Source organism: Trichomycterus rosablanca, chromosome 3 (assembly GCF_030014385.1).
Source record: "Trichomycterus rosablanca isolate fTriRos1 chromosome 3, fTriRos1.hap1, whole genome shotgun sequence".
Taxonomy (NCBI): domain Eukaryota; kingdom Metazoa; phylum Chordata; class Actinopteri; order Siluriformes; family Trichomycteridae; genus Trichomycterus; species Trichomycterus rosablanca.
Window position 1 is genome coordinate 5,286,590 of NC_085990.1, and position 23,174 is coordinate 5,309,763.

The 23,174-nt window shown below is 40.7% G+C and overlaps 2 protein-coding genes across 2 annotated transcripts in view; one reads left to right on the forward strand and one right to left on the reverse strand.

Annotated features, from left to right (window-relative positions):
- Positions 1–10,073, forward strand: part of itga10 (integrin, alpha 10) — a 45,056-nt gene extending 34,983 nt beyond the window's left edge. Inside the window, exons 15-30 of the mRNA XM_062992510.1 lie at positions 1,115–1,245; positions 1,332–1,498; positions 1,610–1,752; positions 1,850–1,960; positions 2,102–2,187; positions 2,536–2,677; positions 3,097–3,189; positions 3,310–3,386; positions 3,473–3,562; positions 4,264–4,348; positions 4,441–4,554; positions 5,761–5,868; positions 6,018–6,131; positions 6,293–6,388; positions 8,612–8,725; positions 9,502–10,073. Of these exons, the coding sequence (XP_062848580.1) occupies positions 1,115–1,245; positions 1,332–1,498; positions 1,610–1,752; positions 1,850–1,960; positions 2,102–2,187; positions 2,536–2,677; positions 3,097–3,189; positions 3,310–3,386; positions 3,473–3,562; positions 4,264–4,348; positions 4,441–4,554; positions 5,761–5,868; positions 6,018–6,131; positions 6,293–6,388; positions 8,612–8,725; positions 9,502–9,561 (1,731 nt within the window). The 3' untranslated portion in view covers positions 9,562–10,073. The remainder of the gene's footprint in view (positions 1–1,114; positions 1,246–1,331; positions 1,499–1,609; positions 1,753–1,849; positions 1,961–2,101; positions 2,188–2,535; positions 2,678–3,096; positions 3,190–3,309; positions 3,387–3,472; positions 3,563–4,263; positions 4,349–4,440; positions 4,555–5,760; positions 5,869–6,017; positions 6,132–6,292; positions 6,389–8,611; positions 8,726–9,501) is intronic.
- Positions 10,074–10,491: 418 nt separating this feature from the next.
- Positions 10,492–22,834, reverse strand: polr3c (polymerase (RNA) III (DNA directed) polypeptide C). Its single transcript, XM_062991734.1, has 15 exons — positions 22,744–22,834; positions 19,576–19,722; positions 18,520–18,784; positions 17,018–17,212; positions 16,823–16,905; positions 16,610–16,714; positions 14,986–15,078; positions 14,786–14,866; positions 14,599–14,650; positions 14,119–14,179; positions 13,877–14,027; positions 12,336–12,437; positions 12,174–12,223; positions 11,909–12,058; positions 10,492–10,878 (listed from the first exon to the last, which is right to left on the reverse strand). The coding sequence occupies exons 2-15, from the start codon at positions 19,720–19,722 to the stop codon at positions 10,803–10,805; spliced, it is 1,611 nt and encodes a 536-aa protein (XP_062847804.1). The 5' UTR covers positions 22,744–22,834; the 3' UTR covers positions 10,492–10,802.
- Positions 22,835–23,174: the final 340 nt, after the last annotated feature.

The window sequence follows — 23,174 nt, forward strand, 5'->3', positions numbered from 1 at the left end:
TGTGTTGGTTTGTTTGTTTATTAGGATTTTAACGTCATGTTTAACACTTTGGTTACATTCATGACACGAATGGTAGTTACTCATTACACAAGATTCATCAGTTCACAAGGTTATATCAAACACAGTCATGGACAATTTAGTGTCTCCAATTCACCTCACTTGCACGTCTTTGGGCTGAGGGAGGAAACCGGAGCACCCGGAGGAAACCCACAGAGACACAGGGAGAACATGCAAACTCCACACAGAAAGGACCCCTAGTTAATAATAACTAGAACAACGGAATTGGCCTGTGAGTCGGTTCACTAAACCGACTTTGGAAGTCCCTTAAAAAGATGAGTATAAAAACAAGAATGCAGATAATCTGATTTCAACAAATTAAAAACGGCCTTTTAACTTACCGTCTGTATCAAGCGCAAGGCATTGATTCGGCATCGAATTGGTCTCTGTGCTTTACTTAAATAGCGCTGGGGGGCGGCACGGTGGCTAAGTGGGTAGCACTATTGCCTCACAGCAAGAAGGTCCTGGGTTCGATCCCCAGGTGGGGCGGTCCAGGTCCTTTCTGTGTGGAGTTTGCATGTTCTCCCCGTGTCCACGTGGGTTTCCCCCGGATGCTCCGGTTTCCTCCCACAGTCCAAAGACATGCAAGTGAGGTGAATTGGAGATACTAAATTGTCCATGACTGTTTGATATAACCTTGTGAACTGATGAATCTTGTGAACTTTGTATAATGAGTAACTACTGTTTCTGTCATGAATGTAACCAAAGTGTAAAACATGAAGTTAAAATCCTCATAAACAAACAAACAAATAGCGCTGGAGTCAGCTGTGGATGACTGGCACTGATGAGCGCTGCGGCCCTTGGGGTTTGTAGTCCTAGAACTACTCATCCTGTGCACCCCTCTACTGGTGGTAGATGGTGCCACAGGACGATTCATTACATGATACTACTGTGTACAAAAAGTTTATGATGCAAACATGAATACAAACAACATAATTAATCTATGTTTCCTCTGATTCTATCTATCCTGTATCTGTCAATATCTGACATTCCAATCTACTGTTTCCTCCTGAATGCTGTTCTTTGCTTGCTTTTCATCTTCTGCCTCTTCCTGTAGCGAATCTCTGGCTCCTCTCTCTCTCCAGGCCTGCAGTATTTTGGCCGCAGTCTGAGCGCTCAGTTGGACATGGACGGGGACGAGTTACCGGATCTGGCAGTGGGAGCTCACGGCAGCGCCGTCATCCTCAGGTGCTCGACATGAATGTCAAATGGCTCGAATTTTCTTCCATCTGGTGTTTTCTGCTTTATTTGATACAGCTTAATATTGTGTGCAGGTCTCGCACTATAGTCCAGATCAACATGAATCTGTCCTTCAAGCCGCACTCCATTAACGTCATCCAGAAGAACTGCCACAGGGCCGGCAGAGAGTCGGCATGTCTCAATGCCACAGCCTGCTTCCTGGTTAAGTCTCGATCCCCAGGATCATATGGCACAGAATTCGGTACAATAAATATATTCATGAATTCCACTCAATGCTTTTAACCTGAAATTTAAACAAATAGGTGTAACCATGCAAAAACTGTAATTGTCTTTCCCCTGCAAACTTGTTTAGATCTGCAAGTGGGCGCCGTTCTGGACGACAGGAAACTTTCTGCACGTGCTCTGTTTGATGCTAACTCCCAAAGACAGAACGTTATACTGGTCAGAGTCCGTGTAGGAGAGTCTGTGTGCCATGTGCTGCCCTTCTATGTGTTTGTAAGTCCATACAATACAGACACACAGGCCAACCAAATCATTAGCTCGGGACTAATTATTTCCTCATTGTCTTTGTGTTCTTTCCTCTGACCAACAGGACACTGCAGATTACATCCGTCCCATCAGTTTCTCCCTGAACTTCAAAATCAATGACACTGAAAGTGGCCCAGTACTAGATGAAGGCTGGCCTACCACACTTAAACAATTTGTGAGTTTAATGGATAGATCATTTTCACAGAGAATTAAAATAATTAATGATCCACTGTTACTTAAGCGACAAATAAAGTTTAATGAAGCAATTTCTTTCAGGAGTGTACATAGAAATGACATATGTTTGTGTGTTTGACAGATTTCATTTTATAAAGACTGTGGAGAAGATGATGTGTGTGTGACGGACCTAAATTTGCAAGCCCACATGGACATCTCAGGAACAAGGTAGTGCTAATAACAACTAAATGTTGCTCCCAAAGTTGCCTGGAGTACAAGATGACATGATGCTTTTCCAGCTTGTTTAAAATGCCAATAAAACAGCCAATAAAAACATGACATTTTCTCATTGAGCCAATGAAAACAGAGAAGAAGCTTGAAGATTTTGTCCCAAACAGCTTAGTGCAGTAAATAATTTGTCAGGTGTACATTACCAATTGTGATTTTACTGTTTTAAACCATTTTTGACAGTAGCAGGCAAGTTAAGAAGCAGTCCTTCATGCAGAAACAGCACCACTGATTCCCTGTTTTATATGAATGCACATGTGTAAAGCTGAATATTGTTTCTACCCGTAGGCAACAGCCGTACATAATCCGTAGTCCTAGAAGACGCTTGGGAGTGGAAGTTCAGCTCCAGAACCGATTAGAGAATGCTTATAACACCAGCCTCACTCTTCATTACTCCAAGAACTTGCACTTTAGTAGTCTGAGTATACGGGTAAACACACATCTGCCTTGCTGCACATGTAAACACAACACAATTATTATGTATTAGAATGAATATAAATACCTAACAATGGTAAAAAGGGTGTCTTCACAGTGGGTAACCTTCCAGTTGTATGTATAACTATTGTTGTATTTTAGAAGATAAAATGTATACATTAAAACCTTGAACATAAATAGCCATTGCAGTCCTTAATGAATTTAACCTTTAGACATTCAAACTCCACAAGGTAAATCAAATCCAGGCCCTTTTTACCATGCGGCCTCATAGTTGTGCATTACAATTTGCAAAAATATATGCTAAAATTAATTTATTATAGGAACTGCACGTCTGATTATCTAACTCTTTTTTAATGTTAGGACCCAGGATTTAATTAACAACAATTACAATTTTTTTCTCTCCTGATGTTGCAGGAAGATGCCCAGTTTAAGATTGACTGTTCTATACAAAGCTCCAACAGTCGCTCTTGTAATGTCAGCTATCCAGTCTTTCGCTCCCAGTCTAAGGTGCATCTTTAATTTTCTAACATGCATTTATAACTGACTTAAGTAAACAGCTATTACAGTGCAGTGTAACCACCTTCTTTTTGTCTTACTTTCTATTTTGCCCTGCCGCACTCATCATAGGTGAACTTCATGCTGGAGTTTGAATTTAGTTGCACGTCTCTCACAAGTAGGGTCCATATGAAGCTAGTCGCATCAAGGTACACACACATATGCATTGGATTTAATCTAAACATGATTAAATATGCATATGTACAAGTATAAACAGTAATGTGTTTGATGACAGTGACAGTGTGGAGCGAGAGGACACTCTATCAGACAACAGTGTTCAGTTACAGAGTATAGTGCAGTACGAGCCGGACCTCTTTATCACGAGGTAAGTGACTTCCTTCATTGGCTATGTTTAATATTTTTGTACATATGCTAATAGTAGTTGGGCTCTAAATTACTAAATGTGTGTGTGTGTGTGTGTGAGTGTGTGTGTGTGTGTGTGTGTGTGTGTGTGTGTGTGTGTGTGTGAAACATCTGAAGACTTTATAACACTGTGCAAGTTAATTTACTAACAGTTTAATTTACTAAGCTTGGCAGTCATTTTGAAAATGGTAATAAATGCCGGTACTAATCTGATGCATGTTTTGCTCCACAGATGTAGTCACTAGCTAAATAATGAGTCAAAATAGCACTGATGCTATCTGTAATATATTATTCATTATGATAATATGTAGCTTGGGGAGCAGGCAAAAAGAAGACTAAAAGACAAAAATGATCTATACTTTTATAAATTTTTAAAATGTTAAATGTAAGGTGTAAAATGTACATACATATTTTCAAGCAATAATGCTAGCCATCCTTGTATCTCCCTGCCTTCTTTACTTTAAAATTCCTACAGATGTTGCAGTCTGAAACGTTAAAATGTTAGACTTTTATAGCAGATAAAACTACTGTATATCAATACATATCACCAATGTTTTGTTTTATTTTATGTATAGTGTATTAATACATTTTACTGAAATATTTGTGTAGCTGCATTATCATGTCTGTTTTTTTTTTTTTTTTTTTTATTCGTTTCCTTTGCAGTGATTCCAATCTAAACCGTTATGAGGTCCATCCCACCAGAGCTGCATCAGAAGGGACAGGTCCAGAGTTTTACACAAATTTCAGGGTTTGTGCTATATACCTACATGCTGATCCATTTATAGGTGATTGGAGTGTCCTTTGTGTGTTTGTATTAATATTAAGTGTTTATGTGTGCAGATACATAATCTTGGCTGCTATGTGGTCAATAATCTGGAGCTGAGTATTAATTTACCTGCTGTAGCTGCAGGAGACAGAGTCTTTGCATCTGTGGTGGATGCATCATCTCACAATGTAAGTGTTACTCTGCTTGTACCATGAATTGTAACTCTTTCTTTCTTTTTTTGTAAATGTCATTTAAATATGCTTCAAATATATGCTAAGACAAAATATTCACGATTCAAGAAACAGATGATTTGGACCAACATCTAACCAATCAGGGCAAGGAGGCATCTTTATTTGCTCTTTAGTCTTGTTGCCTATAAACTCAACAAGACACTTATTCATGCTAAAGCCTGTTTTTGTTTGGATTGTTGGAATATGGGCAACCAAGAAAGATTGTTTACATTATTTTAATTTAAATACAGTAGACCCTTGAGTTACGAACGGTTTACCATACGAACATTTTGGGTTATGAACGATTTTCAACTTAACGTACGAACAAATTTCGGATTACGAACTGAAATTCGCGACCGTCTCTCTCCCTATATATATACAGTGAGCAAACATTCTGACAGCGGACGGTGTTTTTTCAGTGTTTTCTTTATTGTTTGTAAGATTCAATATTAAAATGACCTCAAAGAAGGTGCAGAGAAAGCTCAGTGGTGAGAAAATGAATCTGTTACTATTCGTTGTTGTATAATTACTCCTGCCAGTAGCTGTCACTGTGTATCAGACAGAGGGGACAGTGAGCGAGAGAGAAGAAGGAAGTCGTAAAGTATTCTTTCTTTCATGCAATTAAACCTACAAAATACAATACTACTGAAATAAAGAAGGAAATAATAGAGAAATATGAGAGTTATTGTTGTTTCTGGTAGATACATTTTATTTAAAAAAAGAAGGAACATTTTGACTTAAGAACAGCCCTTCGTAACCAATTAAATTCGTAAGTCAAGGGTCTACTGTAATTGGTTTTTACAACCATGCTAAACAATCATCAGCCTAGAAAAAATGTCTTTAGATTGCTGCCCATTTCATTTTAAAGCAGCACATATTGTGGGTTGAAGGTATCTTTTGGCTTGCTCCAAACAAAAATCTGTCCATTTATTTTATAATAATTAAGAGGTGTATTCACATACTTTTGACCATAGAAAGTACACAGTAACTACAGCTAACTACAGACTATGGGTGATTGAATGTACAATAAAGTCTAAAATTTTAATTATATCTATTCAAAATCAAATACAGCAAGTATTTTTAAACCTACATGTGAATCTGTGTTTCTGAAAATCACTTCTATGTGGTTTTCATTATTCTATTTAACCCTGTATTTGGTTGTAGACCACTGGTGTTAAATGCAGCATCAATAATGACCTCGCTCAGCTAAAAGCAGCTCAGAAGGATGTTCGTCCACTGCATCCTGAGGACATGAAGAAAAGTGAAGTATTGGTAAGGCATAGACCTATTCACTCCCATTCACCCACTATATTACATCCTGGTATGATTTTATAGAGAAAGGCATAACTTTATTTAAACTGCAAAATAATCATGCAGTGTATTCATGGTTGTAAATGTGTGTATTAACCTTGGTTGTGTAGAACTGCAGTTCAGCTTGGTGTTTGGAGGTTGTCTGTCAAATCCAGCAGCTGCTGAAGGGACAGACTGCATTGGTTCGCCTCACCAGAAGAGTTCATGACAACTTTTTCAGACAGGTAAGGTGTCCTTGCATGATAGTTAATGCTTAAATTATGACATTAAACTAGAATAGAACAAATATATCAGATACAGGATTTACACAAATGTCAAAACAAAACATGATTGTTGCTAGATGAATGTTATACATTGTGTTTATTTGTTTGTCTCTTTGTAATAGGCTAAATTTAAGGCTGTGATGATAGTGGGTTCCTATCAACTTGCAGCACGGGAATCCAATCTGATTACACTGGGCAGTGCTGGTCTCTGGAGGGAGGTGAGATTATGGCAGGTTTTACATAAAGCATAAATAACATGTTGTGCAGAGTTTTTTAACCTCTAGTTAGAACATTTGTATTTACAATTGTTTCATTCATAATGTAAAGTATCCACCTGTCATACATAAAACTGTAAAGGGATTCATGAACCACTGTTAATCGTGTGTGACCTTTGAGCCTTCAGGCAGAACTGCATGAAAACCATCACGCCACTGTGATTAATATACAGTGTATCACAAAAGTGAGTACACCCCTCACATTTCTGCAAATATTTTATTATATCTTTTCATGGGACAACACTATAGAAATAAAACTTGGATATAACTTAGAGTAGTCAGTGTACAACTTGTATAGCAGTGTAGATTTACTGTCTTCTGAAAATAACTCAACACACAGCCATTAATGTCTAAATGGCTGGCAACATAAGTGAGTACACCCCACAGTGAACATGTCCAAATTGTGCCCAAAGTGTCAATATTTTGTGTGACCACCATTATTATCCAGCACTGCCTTAACCCTCCTGGGCATGGAATTCACCAGAGCTGCACAGGTTGCTACTGGAATCCTCTTCCACTCCTCCATGATGACATCACGGAGCTGGTGGATGTTAGACACCTTGAACTCCTCCACCTTCCACTTGAGGATGCGCCACAGGTGCTCAATTGGGTTTAGTCCATCACCTTTACATTCAGCTTCCTCAGGAAGGCAGTTGTCATCTTGGAGGTTGTGTTTGGGGTCGTTATCCTGTTGGAAAATGCCATGAGGTCCAGTTTTCGAAGGGAGGGGATCATGCTCTGTTTCAGAATGTCACAGTACATGTTGGAATTCATGTTTCCCTCAATGAACTGCAGCTCCCCAGTGCCGGCAACACTCATGCAGCCCAAGACCATGATGCTACCACCACCATGCTTGACTGTAGGCAAGATACAGTTGTCTTGGTACTTCTCACCAGGGCGCCGCCACACATGCTGGACACCATCTGAGCCAAACAAGTTTATCTTGGTCTCGTCAGACCACAGGGCATTCCAGTAATCCATGTTCTTGGACTGCTTGTCTTCAGCAAACTGTTTGCGGGCTTTCTTGTGCGTCAGCTTCCTTCTGGGATGACGACCATGCAGACCGAGTTGATGCAGTGTGCGGCGTATGGTCTGAGCACTGACAGGCTGACCTCCCACGTCTTCAACCTCTGCAGCAATGCTGGCAGCACTCATGTGTCTATTTTTTAAAGCCAACCTCTGGATATGACGCCGAACACGTGGACTCAACTTCTTTGGTCGACCCTGGCGAAGCCTGTTCCGAGTGGAACCTGTCCTGGAAAACCGCTGTATGACCTTGGCCACCATGCTGTAGCTCAGTTTCAGGGTGTTAGCAATCTTCTTATAGCCCAGGCCATCTTTGTGGAGAGCAACAATTCTATTTCTCACATCCTCAAAGAGTTCTTTGCCATGAGGTGCCATGTTGAATATCCAGTGGCCAGTATGAGAGAATTGTACCCAAAACACCAAATTTAACAGCCCTGCTCCCCATTTACACCTGGGACCTTGACACATGACACCAGGGAGGGACAACGACACATTTGGGCACAATTTGGACATGTTCACTGTGGGGTGTACTCACTTATGTTGCCAGCTATTTAGACATTAATGGCTGTGTGTTGAGTTATTTTCAGAAGACAGTAAATCTACACTGCTATACAAGCTGTACACTGACTACTCTAAGTTATATCCAAGTTTCATGTCTATAGTGTTGTCCCATGAAAAGATATAATGAAATATTTGCAGAAATGTGAGGGGTGTACTCACTTCTGTGATACACTGTAACTACATGGGCTCAGGAGTGCTTCAGGAAACCTTTGCCACTTAACACAAAGAGAAAGCTAAACATCAATTCTATGCAGCATAGACTTGTCTCCTTTATAAAATATATGCAGCATAATGAAGAGGAGAATCAGTGACGAACACAGACTGTTGAACTATGTATGTGTTATACATAGTTTGAAACACAATTGAAGCCTACTGCCAACACTGTCTTCACATCATGCAATCTCTCTACAAATAGTAGAGTGTAGGGACACACATGAAAACATGCCAAACGAAGGATCTGCTCATTAGCCGTCTTACAAATGTTAACGTGTTTTTATAAACAAATAGACTCTTATTGACATTATTAGACCAGCAACAGAACAATTCATTTAACTTTGATTGATTGTGCTGTGTATGTAGACGGTGTTGGAGGTACTGAAGGGTCGTTCTATTCCAATCTCGCTGTGGATTCTGATTGGCAGCATCACTGGAGGCCTGCTCCTGCTTGCACTCATCATTTTCATCCTTTGGAAGGTATATAATGTTCAAGTTAAACATGTAAATTTTATATATGACCTTGGTTTACAACGAAAACCTTGAGTCACATTCGCACATTTATGTGAGAGAGAGATACAGCTATCGAAAATACTAAGATTTATAACTCTGGAGCTAGAATGCTTTAAATTAAGTCTTTATTAGTTAAATCATAGAGCACAGAAGGAAAGATAGTGTATTTGTCAATACTGCCATGTCACATTTATTCAACTCCTACGTAATGTTGCTGAATTTAACACCTACTGCTAGTCTGTAGGGCCTAAAGTTGGGTTACAACATGATTAAACCATTAGGACTCAATAACCAGCCTTCATTTGCGGTAGAGGGTTTGGCTCTCCGTACACAGCGCTGTACCGCACTGCGCTCGTCAAGTGTAGGTGATAAGATGTTTGATTACTGTGCACATGTCGGAGGGGGCGTGGAGCAGCCTCGTCCTCCCCAATCAGGAGCTGGGACCAGCATTAGTGAGAGGATGATTGATGGGCAGAAATTGGATGCGCTAAAAAGTGGGAGAAAAAGGGGGAAAAAAAAGAATTTCCAAACCTTGAACATTCCTAGAGACACCATTCAGCCTGGCTGCTGGACAAATACTTCCTTAAATTAAAACGTAAGACAATGCAAAAGGTCTTGTATAAAGTCATTTAACTCGATTGATCTTTTCCTATCATTTTGTCTTTGACACCCAAAAACTGTAACAATATGTAACTTTAACTGGTTATATCACTGGTTTGGTCTGTTGTCTGTCCTCTCTCTAGCTGGGCTTTTTCACAAGAAAACAAAGAGAGGAGGAAAAAGATGAGAACCACGAAGACTGAGCTGCACCACCACTGAAAGACTGGTTCCATTTGCCTCCCAAAGTGCACGATCTAGGAGTGCACGTATGCTTAAAAAAGTGACTCCTGCCCCTCATCTGGGAGCCGAACCTCTTAGTTCCTGCTCTCTGTTGCTAAGGGACAGAATGGATTATACAGTGTCGGATTAAAGCAAAGCGGAATGTGTTGTGAACGCGTGCACTATGTAAATAAAGCAGGTTCCCTCAAGACATCATTGAAAGAACTTCAGCAACTTTTTAAGGATGTTTTAAAGAATAACCTTAATAAAGCTATAATCAGGTGGCACTGCCAGTGTCAGGCTGGGATTTGGATTTCAGTGTGGGTAATAGATTATCAGTAGGGGGTAAAAATCTGAGTCCAATTAAATGCACAAATCATAAGTGCATAGAAGCATAAGGTGTATTTTACATCAAATGTATTTATTGCTGTACTGATTCGTACTGAATTGTAATTTACTTTTACTGTTTATTTCTCAGGTTTATGATGTTTGGGTCAGATATCGATATTAAACCATTTTTGCAAGCCTGCCAACGTTTATAAATCTAATTCCTTTAGATGAAACAGCTACAGTGGCAGCTTAGTCAGTAGAGCTCTGGCCTATCAACCAAAAGGATGTGGGTTCCAGTCCCACTATGCTAAGCAGCCACAGTTGAGCCCTTGACAATGGCTGACCTTGCACTCTTAGAACAGCTTTCAAAAAAACTGGGATGTACAGAGAAATCATTTTTATGTACTGTACACATATTATTGTATTTCACATGTTTATACACCGATCATATGTATAAACCAGATATGTATGTACCAGATAGTTGTACCTGATAAAGTACCCAAGCAAATAAACTTGGGGTAGGGAGCTCCCAATATTCTTAGATACATGCCTAATTATCATCATCACTGTGTAAAATAATGCACTTGTTTTTAAGAAAGTACTTTATTATCATATAATTTATATTCTGTTCCAGTACCCTGCATTTCTAAATGACTCAAAGAAATTAAAACAACTAATACAACGGGTAAAACAAATACATCTACCAAGGCACTACAAACCATCATGGCTGAAATTCTGTACTGTCCATGACTTCTTAAATAACTCCCGAAACAAATACAAGTGCTGAAAAAACAGAGCAGGGAAAATGTACGTTTGTATTTCTGCACATACACACACAGTCACAAAGCCAAACTATTTAAGAAAGTAAACCATAATTAAAACTTCCACTGATGTATTATCGTGTGGCTGAGTTAATGTAAGACTCTAGAAGGAATATCGTCTCGTCCACCTGATTCTCGCTCGAGTCCAACCTGTCACCAAAAACAGTGAGAGAGATTGTTAAACCCAAAATCATTTAAATAGAGTAAAATATACTTATATTCTATTATCTTCTTATATTCTATATATACTTCTTATATTCTACTGTATAACATTTGAACTACAAGATTTATGATCCTTTAAGCACTCTCCAAACAAATTTGCCTACAGTTTATGGTCTCACAAAGAGTAGTATCACACAGTCCAGTCAGCAATCTCTGATTAAGGTGCCATGATCAGCCAGCAGTGGCCACAATCGCAGTAGCAGTGAGGAGTCCATTTAATCTCACCTATCAGCAGTGGTGGACAAGCGCTTTAGACCGCTGTGCCACCTGAGCACCTAGGAAATATATATATATTTTTTATTTCCCTAAATTTTCATCCCAATCCAGTCGTATCCAATTACCCGATTGCATTATGCTTCCTCTATACTGATGTTGATTTCCACCCTGGCTGAGGAGAGCCAAGACTGTCACACGCCCCCTCCAACACGTGTGCAGTAGCCGACTGCATCTTTTCAACTGCACGAGGTGAGTTCATATGCGGATCAGCTTTGTGTACGGAGAGCCACACTCTGATCCCATTATCCCCAGTCCCTGTGCAGGCACCATCAACCAGCCAGCAGAGGTCGTCATTGCATCAGTTATAAGGTCCCGTCCGGCAACCCACTAGAACAGCAGCCAGTTGTTGTTCATGTAGGCGCCCAGCCTGCCGAATGGCAGAGATGAGTTTCAAACCAATAAATCACTCAACATCTGGCAATATGATACACAAAAGCAGGTTACCTGCCTAAAAGCTGAGTTCAATCTCTAAATATCGGTGAAGAAATAAATCGAAATGCGGATTTAAAACCAGGCAAACATCAGTGCACAGAACAGTAACGTTCTTCCGGCTCTTGGGAGTCAATCCCTGCAATTATGTTCCAGAAATACAGTTCAGGCCATTTAAGTAGCAAAAAGGGAACCAAAATCACTATAATAACATGTTTTTAAAACAAGTCATCATTATACAGTGGTACAGTACTTGTTAATGTGATGGCGCAGAGCCTCAAGCTGCTGTCTTTCTGGTGCGGTGATCATCTCCTCCACCTCGGCCAGCTGAGCCTGCTCTGCCCCGGTGGCCTGCAGAGACGCCAGGATCGCTTCTATACGCTGAGACTTCTCCAAATGACGCCTGTCAATCAGTTCAAATGAATCAGAAATGTAATTCCTGCTGATCAGCACCCAAGCTGACCAGTGACCTCTACCTCCAGCACTTCTATAAGTAATTAAAGCGGACTTGAACTCACTTGTTTTCTTTGGTCTCAAACAGTCTTCTTTCTATCAGGTTACCCACCGCCTGTGTACAATACACACACCCATTTACTCCACACAGATTCTTTTCTATAACAGGTGAGATATCTTTAATAATAAGAATAAAGAGGGAGAGTGAGGGTCTATAGGTGTGACACCTTATAGCAGTTCTGCAGCAGAAGTCTTGCTGTGGGCAGCTGGTTAACTGTGTACAGATAAAAGGTGCGTGATGGGGCATGGTCAGGGGTTTTGGGAATTTCCTAGAAATGACAAAAAAGACAGATGAGGACAGATGAAATGCATATGAATGTTCTTAGGTCTTATTTCCTCATGCCTTTCATGTCACTGCACATTAAATGTGTCGTCTAAAATGTTTATGCCTGACGAGCTAATTTTGACAAAACAGAAAAAACATGGTAAAGACCTTTTAAAACCTCTGTGAAGTTGGTGTTTCATATAATCAGAAAGTAAAAGTGTTTGTTTATGCTGTGTCTGTACTGCTTACACACTTTACAGTTGTGCATACTGAGAAATAAAAAAGCTTCACCTTGTCGGTTGAGTATGGCTGTGGTGTTTCTATACTACTTGTATTCTTTTTGCACACACAAAAAGAGGGGCACAGCCATGCCATACCTCTCTGGGTCTGATTCATTGGGCAAAAAAGCTCCTAAGACCAAATGTTTAGAGAAAGGAAGAAATTTTGGCTCAAAGTTGTGTGAAATCTTATTAAGGCAAGAGGAAGATGATCAAGGATTCAAGATCAGTGAAAAACATCTAAAACTTTTATATGCCAATGACAGCACTCATAGTAAAAAAGTACTATTGCACTATTAAACAAATTAAATCTATTATTATAAGCTGATCGATATGCTGGATTAAAAAGTAAAATGATGGTGTGATGGTGTGCCTAGTTCACACAAATTTTTGTCCTGATTTTGGCTCGCTGTCTGGTCACCGCTAGATGTGGCGGCTCGGAAGTAACTCGACGTTCACTCTGGGTTCGAAACTCTGCTCTCGATCGCTATGTGTGAACTGTTCAACAACTCGATCCAAGCGCTCGCCGACTCAAGAAAAATATCATAGCATGTTAAATATCTGAACCAGTTGGCGAGTCAAAATCCTGTTCTATGTCAAACTACAGCCAATGAAAACCCAAGACACGGGGTGATGGGAAACTGTATGTATAGTTTCTATCAGAATACATCGGCACACACAGGCTTTACAGTATTTTGTGATCTAACTGTCTACGTCAAACCAAAACACCAATGCTGCATTGCAAAAAAAGATTGATTAACCTCCAACTCACTACAGAACAGACAATTCATGCTGGTCGCGTTGCCAAAATCTACTCGGATTCATTTATTTTTCCTCCTTGATTTTACGCTGCACATCAGCGCACAAACTTTGATCACTCACTACTTGTTGACGTGCATTTTTGGACGTGGTATCATTAAACCCCTCGTCACTTCTCACGTTTGTTTTCGTGACAAAACGTAGTTTAGGAGACCAGACAGACTCGCCTGTGATTCCTCATGGTGATAGATCGCATAGTGTGTAATCCCCTATCGCTGATCAGTCGTGTAGTGTGAAATACACAACGACTTGAAAGACTCCCGAATACAAGAGATCCAGTCATGTAGTGTGAACTATACAGCAACCTGACAGCTCTGAAAGTCGTGTAGTGTGAACTTGGCATTACCTGTAGCTGGACCAGGTTTTCAGAGAGCAGAGTGTACAGCATGTCTTTAGCCTCCTTCGCTGGAATCATTGCAAAGTCCTCAACCTGCTTCTGCTCTAAATGGCGCTTACGCAATAACAGGCGAAAGATTCTGGCGGATCGTGAACCAAATCTTGTACCAAAAAAACACAATAATAAAATACCGTTGATAACGAAACACAATCGCATACATGAATCAAACAAAAACCAATGATGAAACTTACCGCTCTTGGACCACAGACTCTAACGTAGCTCTGGCTAAGTTAGCCAAGGCTCTGTGAAGATCTGAACACAAGTTAAGTGTACCTTTCAACTCATATATATATTTATTTGGATTTTAACGTCATGTTTTACTCTTTGGTTACATTTATGACAGAAACGGTAGTTATTGGTTACACAAGATTCATTAGTTCACAAGTTTAACGTCAAACACCGTCATGGACAATTTAGTGTCTCCAATTCACCTCACTTGCACGTCTTTGGACTGTGGGAGGAAACCGAAGCTTAAAAAAGGGAACCCACGCAGACACGGGGAAAACATGCCAACTCCACACAGAGAGGACCTGGACCGCTCCACCTGGAAATCAAACCCAGGACCTTCTTGCTGTGAGGCAACAGTGCTACCCCCCGAGCCACGTGCCACCCAACCTTTCCATTCAATCTATAAACAACCACAACAGTTTTGCACAAATCATTAAGGATACTGACAACGTACATTCCTCCTCCACTGTCACCAGTTTTAGCCACAAACTCCATCTAAAGACGAGGCAGGCGAAGAAACAGGGGTAAAGAAACAGGGAGAGGTAAGTACATATGAAAAATTCTGCTAAGTTTATGTATTTGTTGAAATACAGTTGGCATATAATCTAATAAATATAAGTGCTTTATTACCGGATCATCCACCAGTAGAGTGAGATATTGGTCTAATATGGGTCTGCCAATGTTGTAACTGGAAGGGAGAGCTCTGAAAATCTGATAGACAATTTAACAAAACAGCAATTAAAACAAAGCCTTAATAAAGAAACCACATTTCAATGAATAGTGTTACAATAGTGTTTCAATGAATAGAATACAGACTGGGTGTGTGTTACCTCATTAGCTGACAGGGCCTGTGTTTGGGCAGCATTAGCTGGTGTTGTCACTTCACTCATCCGCAACATGGTCCGGACTATCTCACTGCTAGTCTGCGGTTCAAAGAGAAAGGCTGGTTATGATTTACACACAGCCAAAACATACTTATTAGAATTATACTTCTGAATGCCATCATTCAATGTAATGACCTCCATTCCAGGCACTACATTTCCCATAATGCCCAGCATCTTTCCAAAAACATGTTTTGTTGTCTCACAGCAAGATGTTTGTTTGTTTATTAGGATTTTAACGTCATGTTTTACACTTTAGTTACATTCATGACAGGAACGGTAGTTACTCATTACTAGGGATGTAACGATACACTCTACCCACGATACGATACGATTCACGATACTGGGTTCACGATATGATTTTTTCCGATTTTTTAAAACAAAATTAAATTGAAGACAAGTTAATGACAAAGTTTCCTTTTATTACTTCTATTTAAAATAAAAAACTGGATTTGTGCTTATATTTAATTTATCTACATAATGATGTCATTTTATTTCCGAGGTAGGTACAAACTATGCATAATAATGCTGCACATTTCCCTTTTTGTGCAAAAAAAATATAGCGCCCTCTGCTGTTTAAAGTGAATATCGATTCATCTTAAATGAATAACCGATTCAAATCGTGGCACACGCGCACCGATTTTTAACTTTCTTCCGGTGCATCGTTACATCCCTACTCATTACACAAGATTCATCAGTTCACAAGTTTATATCGAACACAGTCATGGACCATTTAGTATCTCCAATTCACCTCACTTGCACGTCTTTGGACTGTGGGAGGAAACCGGAGCACCTGGAGGAAACCCACGCAGACACGGCGAGAACATGAATGTGCAAACTCCACACAGAAAGGACCCGGACCGCACCACCCTGGGATCGAACCCAGGACCTTCTTGCTGTGAGGCGACAGTGCTACCCACTGAGCCACCGTGCTGCCCCTGTCTCACAGCAAGAAGGTCATGGGATTGATTTCCGAGCCGGGCAGCCAGAATTTGCATGTCCCCCCTGTTTTCACTTGGGTTTCCTCCACATCTAATTGGAGCTACTACAAAATGCCCTAAGTGTTTGTGTGTGTGTGTGTGTGTGTGTGTCTGCCCTGTGATGGACTGGCGAGGTGTCTGTCTGGGGTGTTTCCTGTCTTTTGCCCAATGAATCACACCCAGAGAGGTATGGCATGGCTGTGCCCCGGTACAAATAGTATAGAAACACCGCTGCCATACTCAGCAGAAAAAAAAAAAAGCTTTTTTAATTTGTCAATCTGCACAACTGTAAAATGTTTGAGCAGTACAAAGGCAGCTTAAACAAACACTCTCACTTCCTAATTATATGAAACACCGACTTCACAGAGGTATTAAAAAGTCCTTACCATGTTGTTTCAGTTTTGTCAGAATTAGCTTGTCAGGCATAACAATCTAAGCAACAATTTTACTCTGTTGCAGTTCATCAGTTCCAGTCTGGGTTGTGTCTCATTTAAACTTGTGAACTCAAGATCTAAGCACTGGTGGGCCCTCCTATAACGCAAAGCAATAACGCATGACAAATCACTGTAAGCACATGACTGGGTGAACTGTACCTGGTCCAGTTTTGAAGCCACAGCACCGATGATGGCCTGATGTCGGAAGTGCAAGTGAAACCGTTCAAAATTCACCTGCCAACAGATCCCCTCATCACCAAAGACCTGGAGAATAGAGAGCAAGAAAGTGACATGGGTGGTATGACACAGAAACACTGGTGTGGGTAGGAAGTATATTTATACAAACTGAATGTGAACTGTAAAAATTCTCACCTCAGATTTTTCCAGTTTGGCTTTTTTTGCACTTCTGTTATCTGTCTCTCCATCCTCACTTGATCGCCTGCGTTTACCTCGACCTGAGTGAAAGCACAGAGACATTATTAGCCGTGTTAACGTTATATAAGTCAGAAATGCATGACATCAATGTGTGGGTGTGTATGTGTGTGAATACCAATAGCTGACACTAACCGGTTAGGTGAACCTGGGGTATTTTATAACAGTCTGAATTGCTCTCTGGTTGAGAAGTCTGTGTGGTTGTGGAAGAAGAGTCAGAACTGGTTGTCTCTCCTGAACTATCCACAGGGGGGCAGCGCTGCACGAAATGTGTCTCCACCAAACTGGAGAACGCATTTGTCACCTCACTGTAGTCCATACTCTGGCCATCTGTGGGCAGTTATAGAGCAGAGATAAAAAAAAATATATACAATTTTTTTTAACCTTTAACCAACTATCATTAGTCGACTGATAGAGTGTAACAGGGCTGGACGTGCCCTAAAAGAATTATAACAGAACCCAGGAGCTTGGTAATAACCCTGATAGAACAAAACTGTAGCTAACAAAAAAGGGGACATTTACAAATATATAAGGTGACCAAATTAATAGGATTTTAACGTCATGTTTACACACTTTGGTTACATTCATGACAGGAACGGTAGTTACTCATTACACAAGATTCATCAGTTCACAAGGTTATATCGAACTCAGTCATGAACAATTTAGTGTCTCCAGTTCACCTCACTTGCACGTCTTTGGACTGTGAGAGGAAACCGGACCACCCAAGGAAACCCACCTGGACACGGGGAGAACATGCAAACTCCACACAGTAAGGACCCGGACCGCCCCACCTGGGGATCGAACCCAGGACCTTCTTGCTGTGAGGCGACAGTGCTACCCACTTAGCCACCGTGCCGCCCCCTGCACTGAGGTACATTTTTAATCGACAGCATTAACTGAACGACTTCTTTGTCAATTAATCCTTGACTACCCTATATACACTATACACCGATCAGGCATAACATTAAAACCACCTCCTTGTTTCTACACTCATTGATCATTTTATCAGCTCCACTTACCATATAGAAGCACTTTGTAGATCTACAATTACTGACTGTAGTCCATCTGTTTCTCTGCATGCTTTGTGACACAGCCTCTTTCATGCTGTTCTTCAATGGTCAGGACTCTCCCAGGACCACCACAGGAGCAGGTATTATTTAGGTGGTGGATGATTCTCAGCACTGCAGTGACACTGACATGGTGGTGGTGTGTTAGTGTGTGTTGTGCTGGTATGAGTGGATCAGACACAGCAGCGCTGATGGAGTTTTTAAACACCTCACTGTCACTGCTGGACTGAGAATACTCCACCAACCAAAAAGAGGATGCAGCAATAGATGAGCGATCATCTCTGACTTTACATCTACAAGGTGGACCAACTAGGTAGGAGTGTCTAATAGAGTGGACAGTGAAAAGGGGGCTAACAAAGCATGCAGAGAAACAGATGGACTACAGTCAGTAATTGTAGAACTACAAAGTGCTTCTATATGGTAAGTGGAGCTGATAAAATGAACAGTAAGTATAGAAACAAGGAGGTGGTTTTAATGTTATGGCTGATCTGTATATGTACAGTCCCCTGCTTTGTACGGATCAACCTGCTACATCACACTTTATAATGCATTAATGCACAGATCCCTTACCCTCCATGTTCTGAGTGAGCCGGTCTGCGACGGTCCTCACTACACTGCTCATTGTCATCTGACCCCTCTGCAGCAGCTCCTCTATCACCAGCTCTCCTGTGTCCCCGTACAGACTCTTGGCGGTGTAGATGTAGCGTGGGTAGCGGAGCATGTAGAGGATTCGCTCACACTTAGTCCTATACTCGGTAGGGCCGCCAGGACCCCGACGACCCGGTCCATACGCACACATGCCATGCTGCAGCAGCACACACAGACTTTTCTTCACCTATCAAGAAAGTTCACAATAGAGCTGGTTGTTTAGCGAAGGATATTGCACAAACTGCCCAGCATAATGGACAACAGCTCACAACCGCTGCAAGATCTACTGGTCAGACAGCAAAGTGCTTTCAGTGGGAGGCTTCACAGACTATACTTTAATAGGGACCACGACTGCCCACTGCAGTGGTATTTATCATGTAAGAAGAGGAGACATATCCTGAAAGTACTTTATGTAAGCTGAGTAGCTCAACTTTTCTCAGTTTAAAAATCACCTGCACACTACAGTTCCTTTGTGAAAAATGGTTTGCTTAATGAAAATCAGAGAACCCTGCCATCCGGCTGGGCTGAGTGGCCACATGAACAATGATTGGCCTGTTGTTCATATAGGGGTGGGGTAGTAGTAAGCCGGATAAAGTCTCCTCGTAACTGATGCAAGTACAACCTCTGCTGGCTGATTGATGGCACCTGCACAGGGGCGAGGAAGGAATGCGTTGATCAGGGTGTGTCTCTCCGTACACAGGGCTGATCCGCATTAGCACTCGCCTAGTGCAGGTGAAAAGATGCATACGGCTGCTGCCCACGTGTCGGAGGGGGCGTGGGTTAGCGTCGTTCTCCTCAAATCAGTGCGGGGATCGGCATTAGTGGAGAGGAAGCATTACGCAATCGGGCAAATGGACGCGCTACAAGTCGTGTGAAAAAGGGGGAGAAAATGTATAAACAAAATACAAAAAAAAAAAAAGAAAATGTATAAATCAATAAATGAATAAACGCTGCAGTGTGTATGGATGCTGAGATTACCAGGTCAAGGGAAAGGCTGGTTTCATGAGCCAGGACTCGCAAATTGAGAGCTCCACTACGCAGCAGGTGAACGCCAACCTTCTCCACCACTTCACCAAAGTGTTCTCTGAGGAGGAGAGAACACAGCCGCACCTCCTGCGCTGTCATCTAAAAATGAAACACATCTCTGAGTGCACCCTGGATAAAACACCTACACATTCAAGCAGTTTGTCTGAAATACTGTACTGAACTTGCCACCAGAATCTAACAAGGAGGGATCAAGAAAGATTGAAAAGGTCGTTCTTCAAGTCTCCTGCTCAGCTAATGAAATCAGTCTTTGCATGAGCAATGGACGCAGATACAGCAAAGACTATGTACTTTATAGTATATTAAGATTAGAATACTTATTGGTACTGTTGTAAGCAGACAAAGTCGTTTGATGTTATGATTTATAAGACTGTGTGAGACTGTGTATTATTGTATTGTTGTATTTATTGTAGGTCTTTGTCCACAAAGATGAATCAGTTCATCTGGACACAAGTTTGTTGTAGCGATACGTTTCGTCACCCATCCAAGTGACTTCTTCAGTCTGAGCTGGTGGTGAATAACCCCAACCACATATGCAGACGATGTGCTTAACGACTGATCACCACCCACTGCATAACAATGAAACCAGTGATCAGGTCCATATGCAAATCACAATGACCATTAATTACAATGGTCATGTGTGCCTTTCACACATGATTGGGGTATAGCTCCTATTACGGCGTTGTAAGACGGTGAAAGATGTACTCTCAGACCCCCTCCCTGGTTCAGGGATGGTCGTTCCCTCTTCACATAGATGGCCTCTTTGACTCCCCGTTCAAACCAGCGTTCCTCCTTGTCAAAGATCTGTACATCTTCATCATTAAATGAGTGGCTGCTGGCTTGCAGGTGAGTATAAACCTGGCCAAAGGAGGTCGATCTTCTATGTTGGGCCATCCGTTTCGCCAATGGCTGTTTAGTTTCCCCGATGTACAGTTCCCTGCAATCCTCCCGGCACCTAACAGCATACACTACATTACTCTGTTTGTGTCGAGGGTCCTTAGGGTGAACTCATTTTTGGCGTAGCGTGTTTTGGGGTTTGAAAGCAACTGAAACACGGTGATTGGAGAATATCCGTCTCAATTGTTCTGCTACGCCCACCACATACGGAATCCCCACTGGTTTGCGATTTGACAGTGGTTGTCTTTCTCCGCCCTTCGATCCACTGGAGCAGTGTTTGGGCATTTTTCAACTTTGTGGATTTGTGTACCTGCATTATTGAGCATGCATCAAGAGATGAAGGTCTTTGTATTTATTGTACTGTTGTTTATCTGCACTGTGTATATTGTATTGTCTTGCACTTGTGTTCTGTGTTGCACCCTGGTCCTGGAGGAACGTTGTTTCATTTTAATATGTACTTGTATATAACTGAAATGACAATAAAGCCTCTCATGAACTCTTGAACCTTTTTGTATTGTTTTATATATTTTCATTATTTTTAAATAAATAGCCTTATATTAAGCAAAACATATTTTCTTTTTTACTATTTTAGCAGCCTTGATATTCGCTACATAAATGACTTTAAAGTATGTCTGTGGGGATTTGTGCCCATCTAGTCAAAAGATCATTTGTATGGCCCAGTATTATAATAATCACAGAACTCCTGTATGTAACAGAAATGTTGGTCCCTTTATCTATTCATCTCACCCGGTAAACTGCTTATTAATACCATGCATTAAAGTGCTAATAGATTGTGTGATTGTTTAAAGTTATAACAACAGACACTATTCTGAGGCTTCTTTCTCACATGACTTTAAAGTATATCTGTGGGAATTTGTGCCCATTCAATCAAAAGAATGGGCATTTATATGGCCCAGTATCATAATAATAACAGAGCTCCTGTATAGAACTGAAATTCTGGACGCCTTATCTATTTAAACATACATGCCACCTACAACACCTGGTATTTACACAGCATGTCCTACATCTCACCCATGTCCATGCATTAAAGTGCTAATAGAGTGTGTGATTTTTAACAAGTTATAACAACAGCCACTATTCTGAAACTTCTTTCTCACATGACTTTAAAGTGTGTCTGTGGGGATTTGTGCTTATCTAGTCAAAAGATCATTTGTATGGCCCAGTATCATAATAATCACAGAACTCCTGTATGTAGCAGAAATTTTGGTCCCTTTATCTATTCATACACTATCTATTCATCTCACCCGATAAACTGCTTATTAATACCTGAGTAAATGTGCTTTTATTAGCATTAAAGTGCTAATAGAGTGTGTGATTTTATAGTTATAACAACATACAACAACATAGTTATAACAACATACAAACATACAAACAACATTTGTATGGCCAATATATAATAATCACAGAACTCCTGTATGTAGCAGAAATTCTGGACCCTTTATCTATTTGCACAAACATGCCACCTACCACACACAGTATTTACCCAGCATGTCCTACATCTCACCCAGTAAACTGCTTATTAATACCTGAGTAAATGTCTATGCATTAAAGTTCTAATAGAGTGTGTGATTTTATAGTTATAACAACAGCCACTATTCTGAGGCTTCTTTCTCACAAGACTTTAAAGTATATCTGTGGGAATTTGTGCCCATTCAATCAAAAGAATGGGCATTTATATGGCCCAGTATCATAATAATCACAGAGCTCCTGTATAGAGCTGAAATTTTGGTCCCTTTATCTATTCAAACATACATGCAACCTACAACACCTGGTATTTACACAATGTGTCCTACATCTCACCCAGTAAACTGCTTATTAATACCTGAGTAAATGTCCATGCATTAAAGTGCTAATAGAGTGTGTGATTTTATAGTTATAACAACCACTATTCTGAGGCTTCTTTCTCACACGACTTTAAAGTGTGTCTGTGGGGATTTGTGCCCATCTAGTCAAAAGATCATCTGTATGCATATGTATATATGTATATATATATATATATATATATGAGTAAATGTGCATGCATTAAAGTGCTGATCTGATCTATACTTGAAAGCACTGCACTTAGGAAGACTGTGACCTCATCCTACCAACATAGAACTGATCGGCTATGCTCAAAGGATCCGAAGCATAGTTACTCACGCCATATCTACCCCTTCTTGAATATAATTACGAGTTATTACGCACCTCAAAACGTTACTGTGTGTATTTCTATACGGTGTCTGTAGATCTGAACACTTCCACGTTAACTCTCACATGGCTTCTCATATATACAGTCGGTAGCTTCCGTTCAGCTTCTCTTACAGCACTTGCGGTCGCGCTTAAATCCAAACCACATGTACTATGTAGTGCACTACATTTAGACTTCAGTTATATAATACATTAAGCTAAACGCTATGTTTGGATTTATTTGTGCAACTATGACATTGTTTAATGCGCGGTAGTGTGTTAGCGCTTAAATCATGTAGCTTAGGCATTTAAGACACGGAATAGTGTGTAGGGAATAAGGGGACATGATGCTATTTAGACGTAGCACATAAAATTCAGGCGAGTGTACTGCTTAGATCAGGATAGCTGGCAGTAATCCAATCAGAGCAGACTTGCTCGAAGGTTGAGCC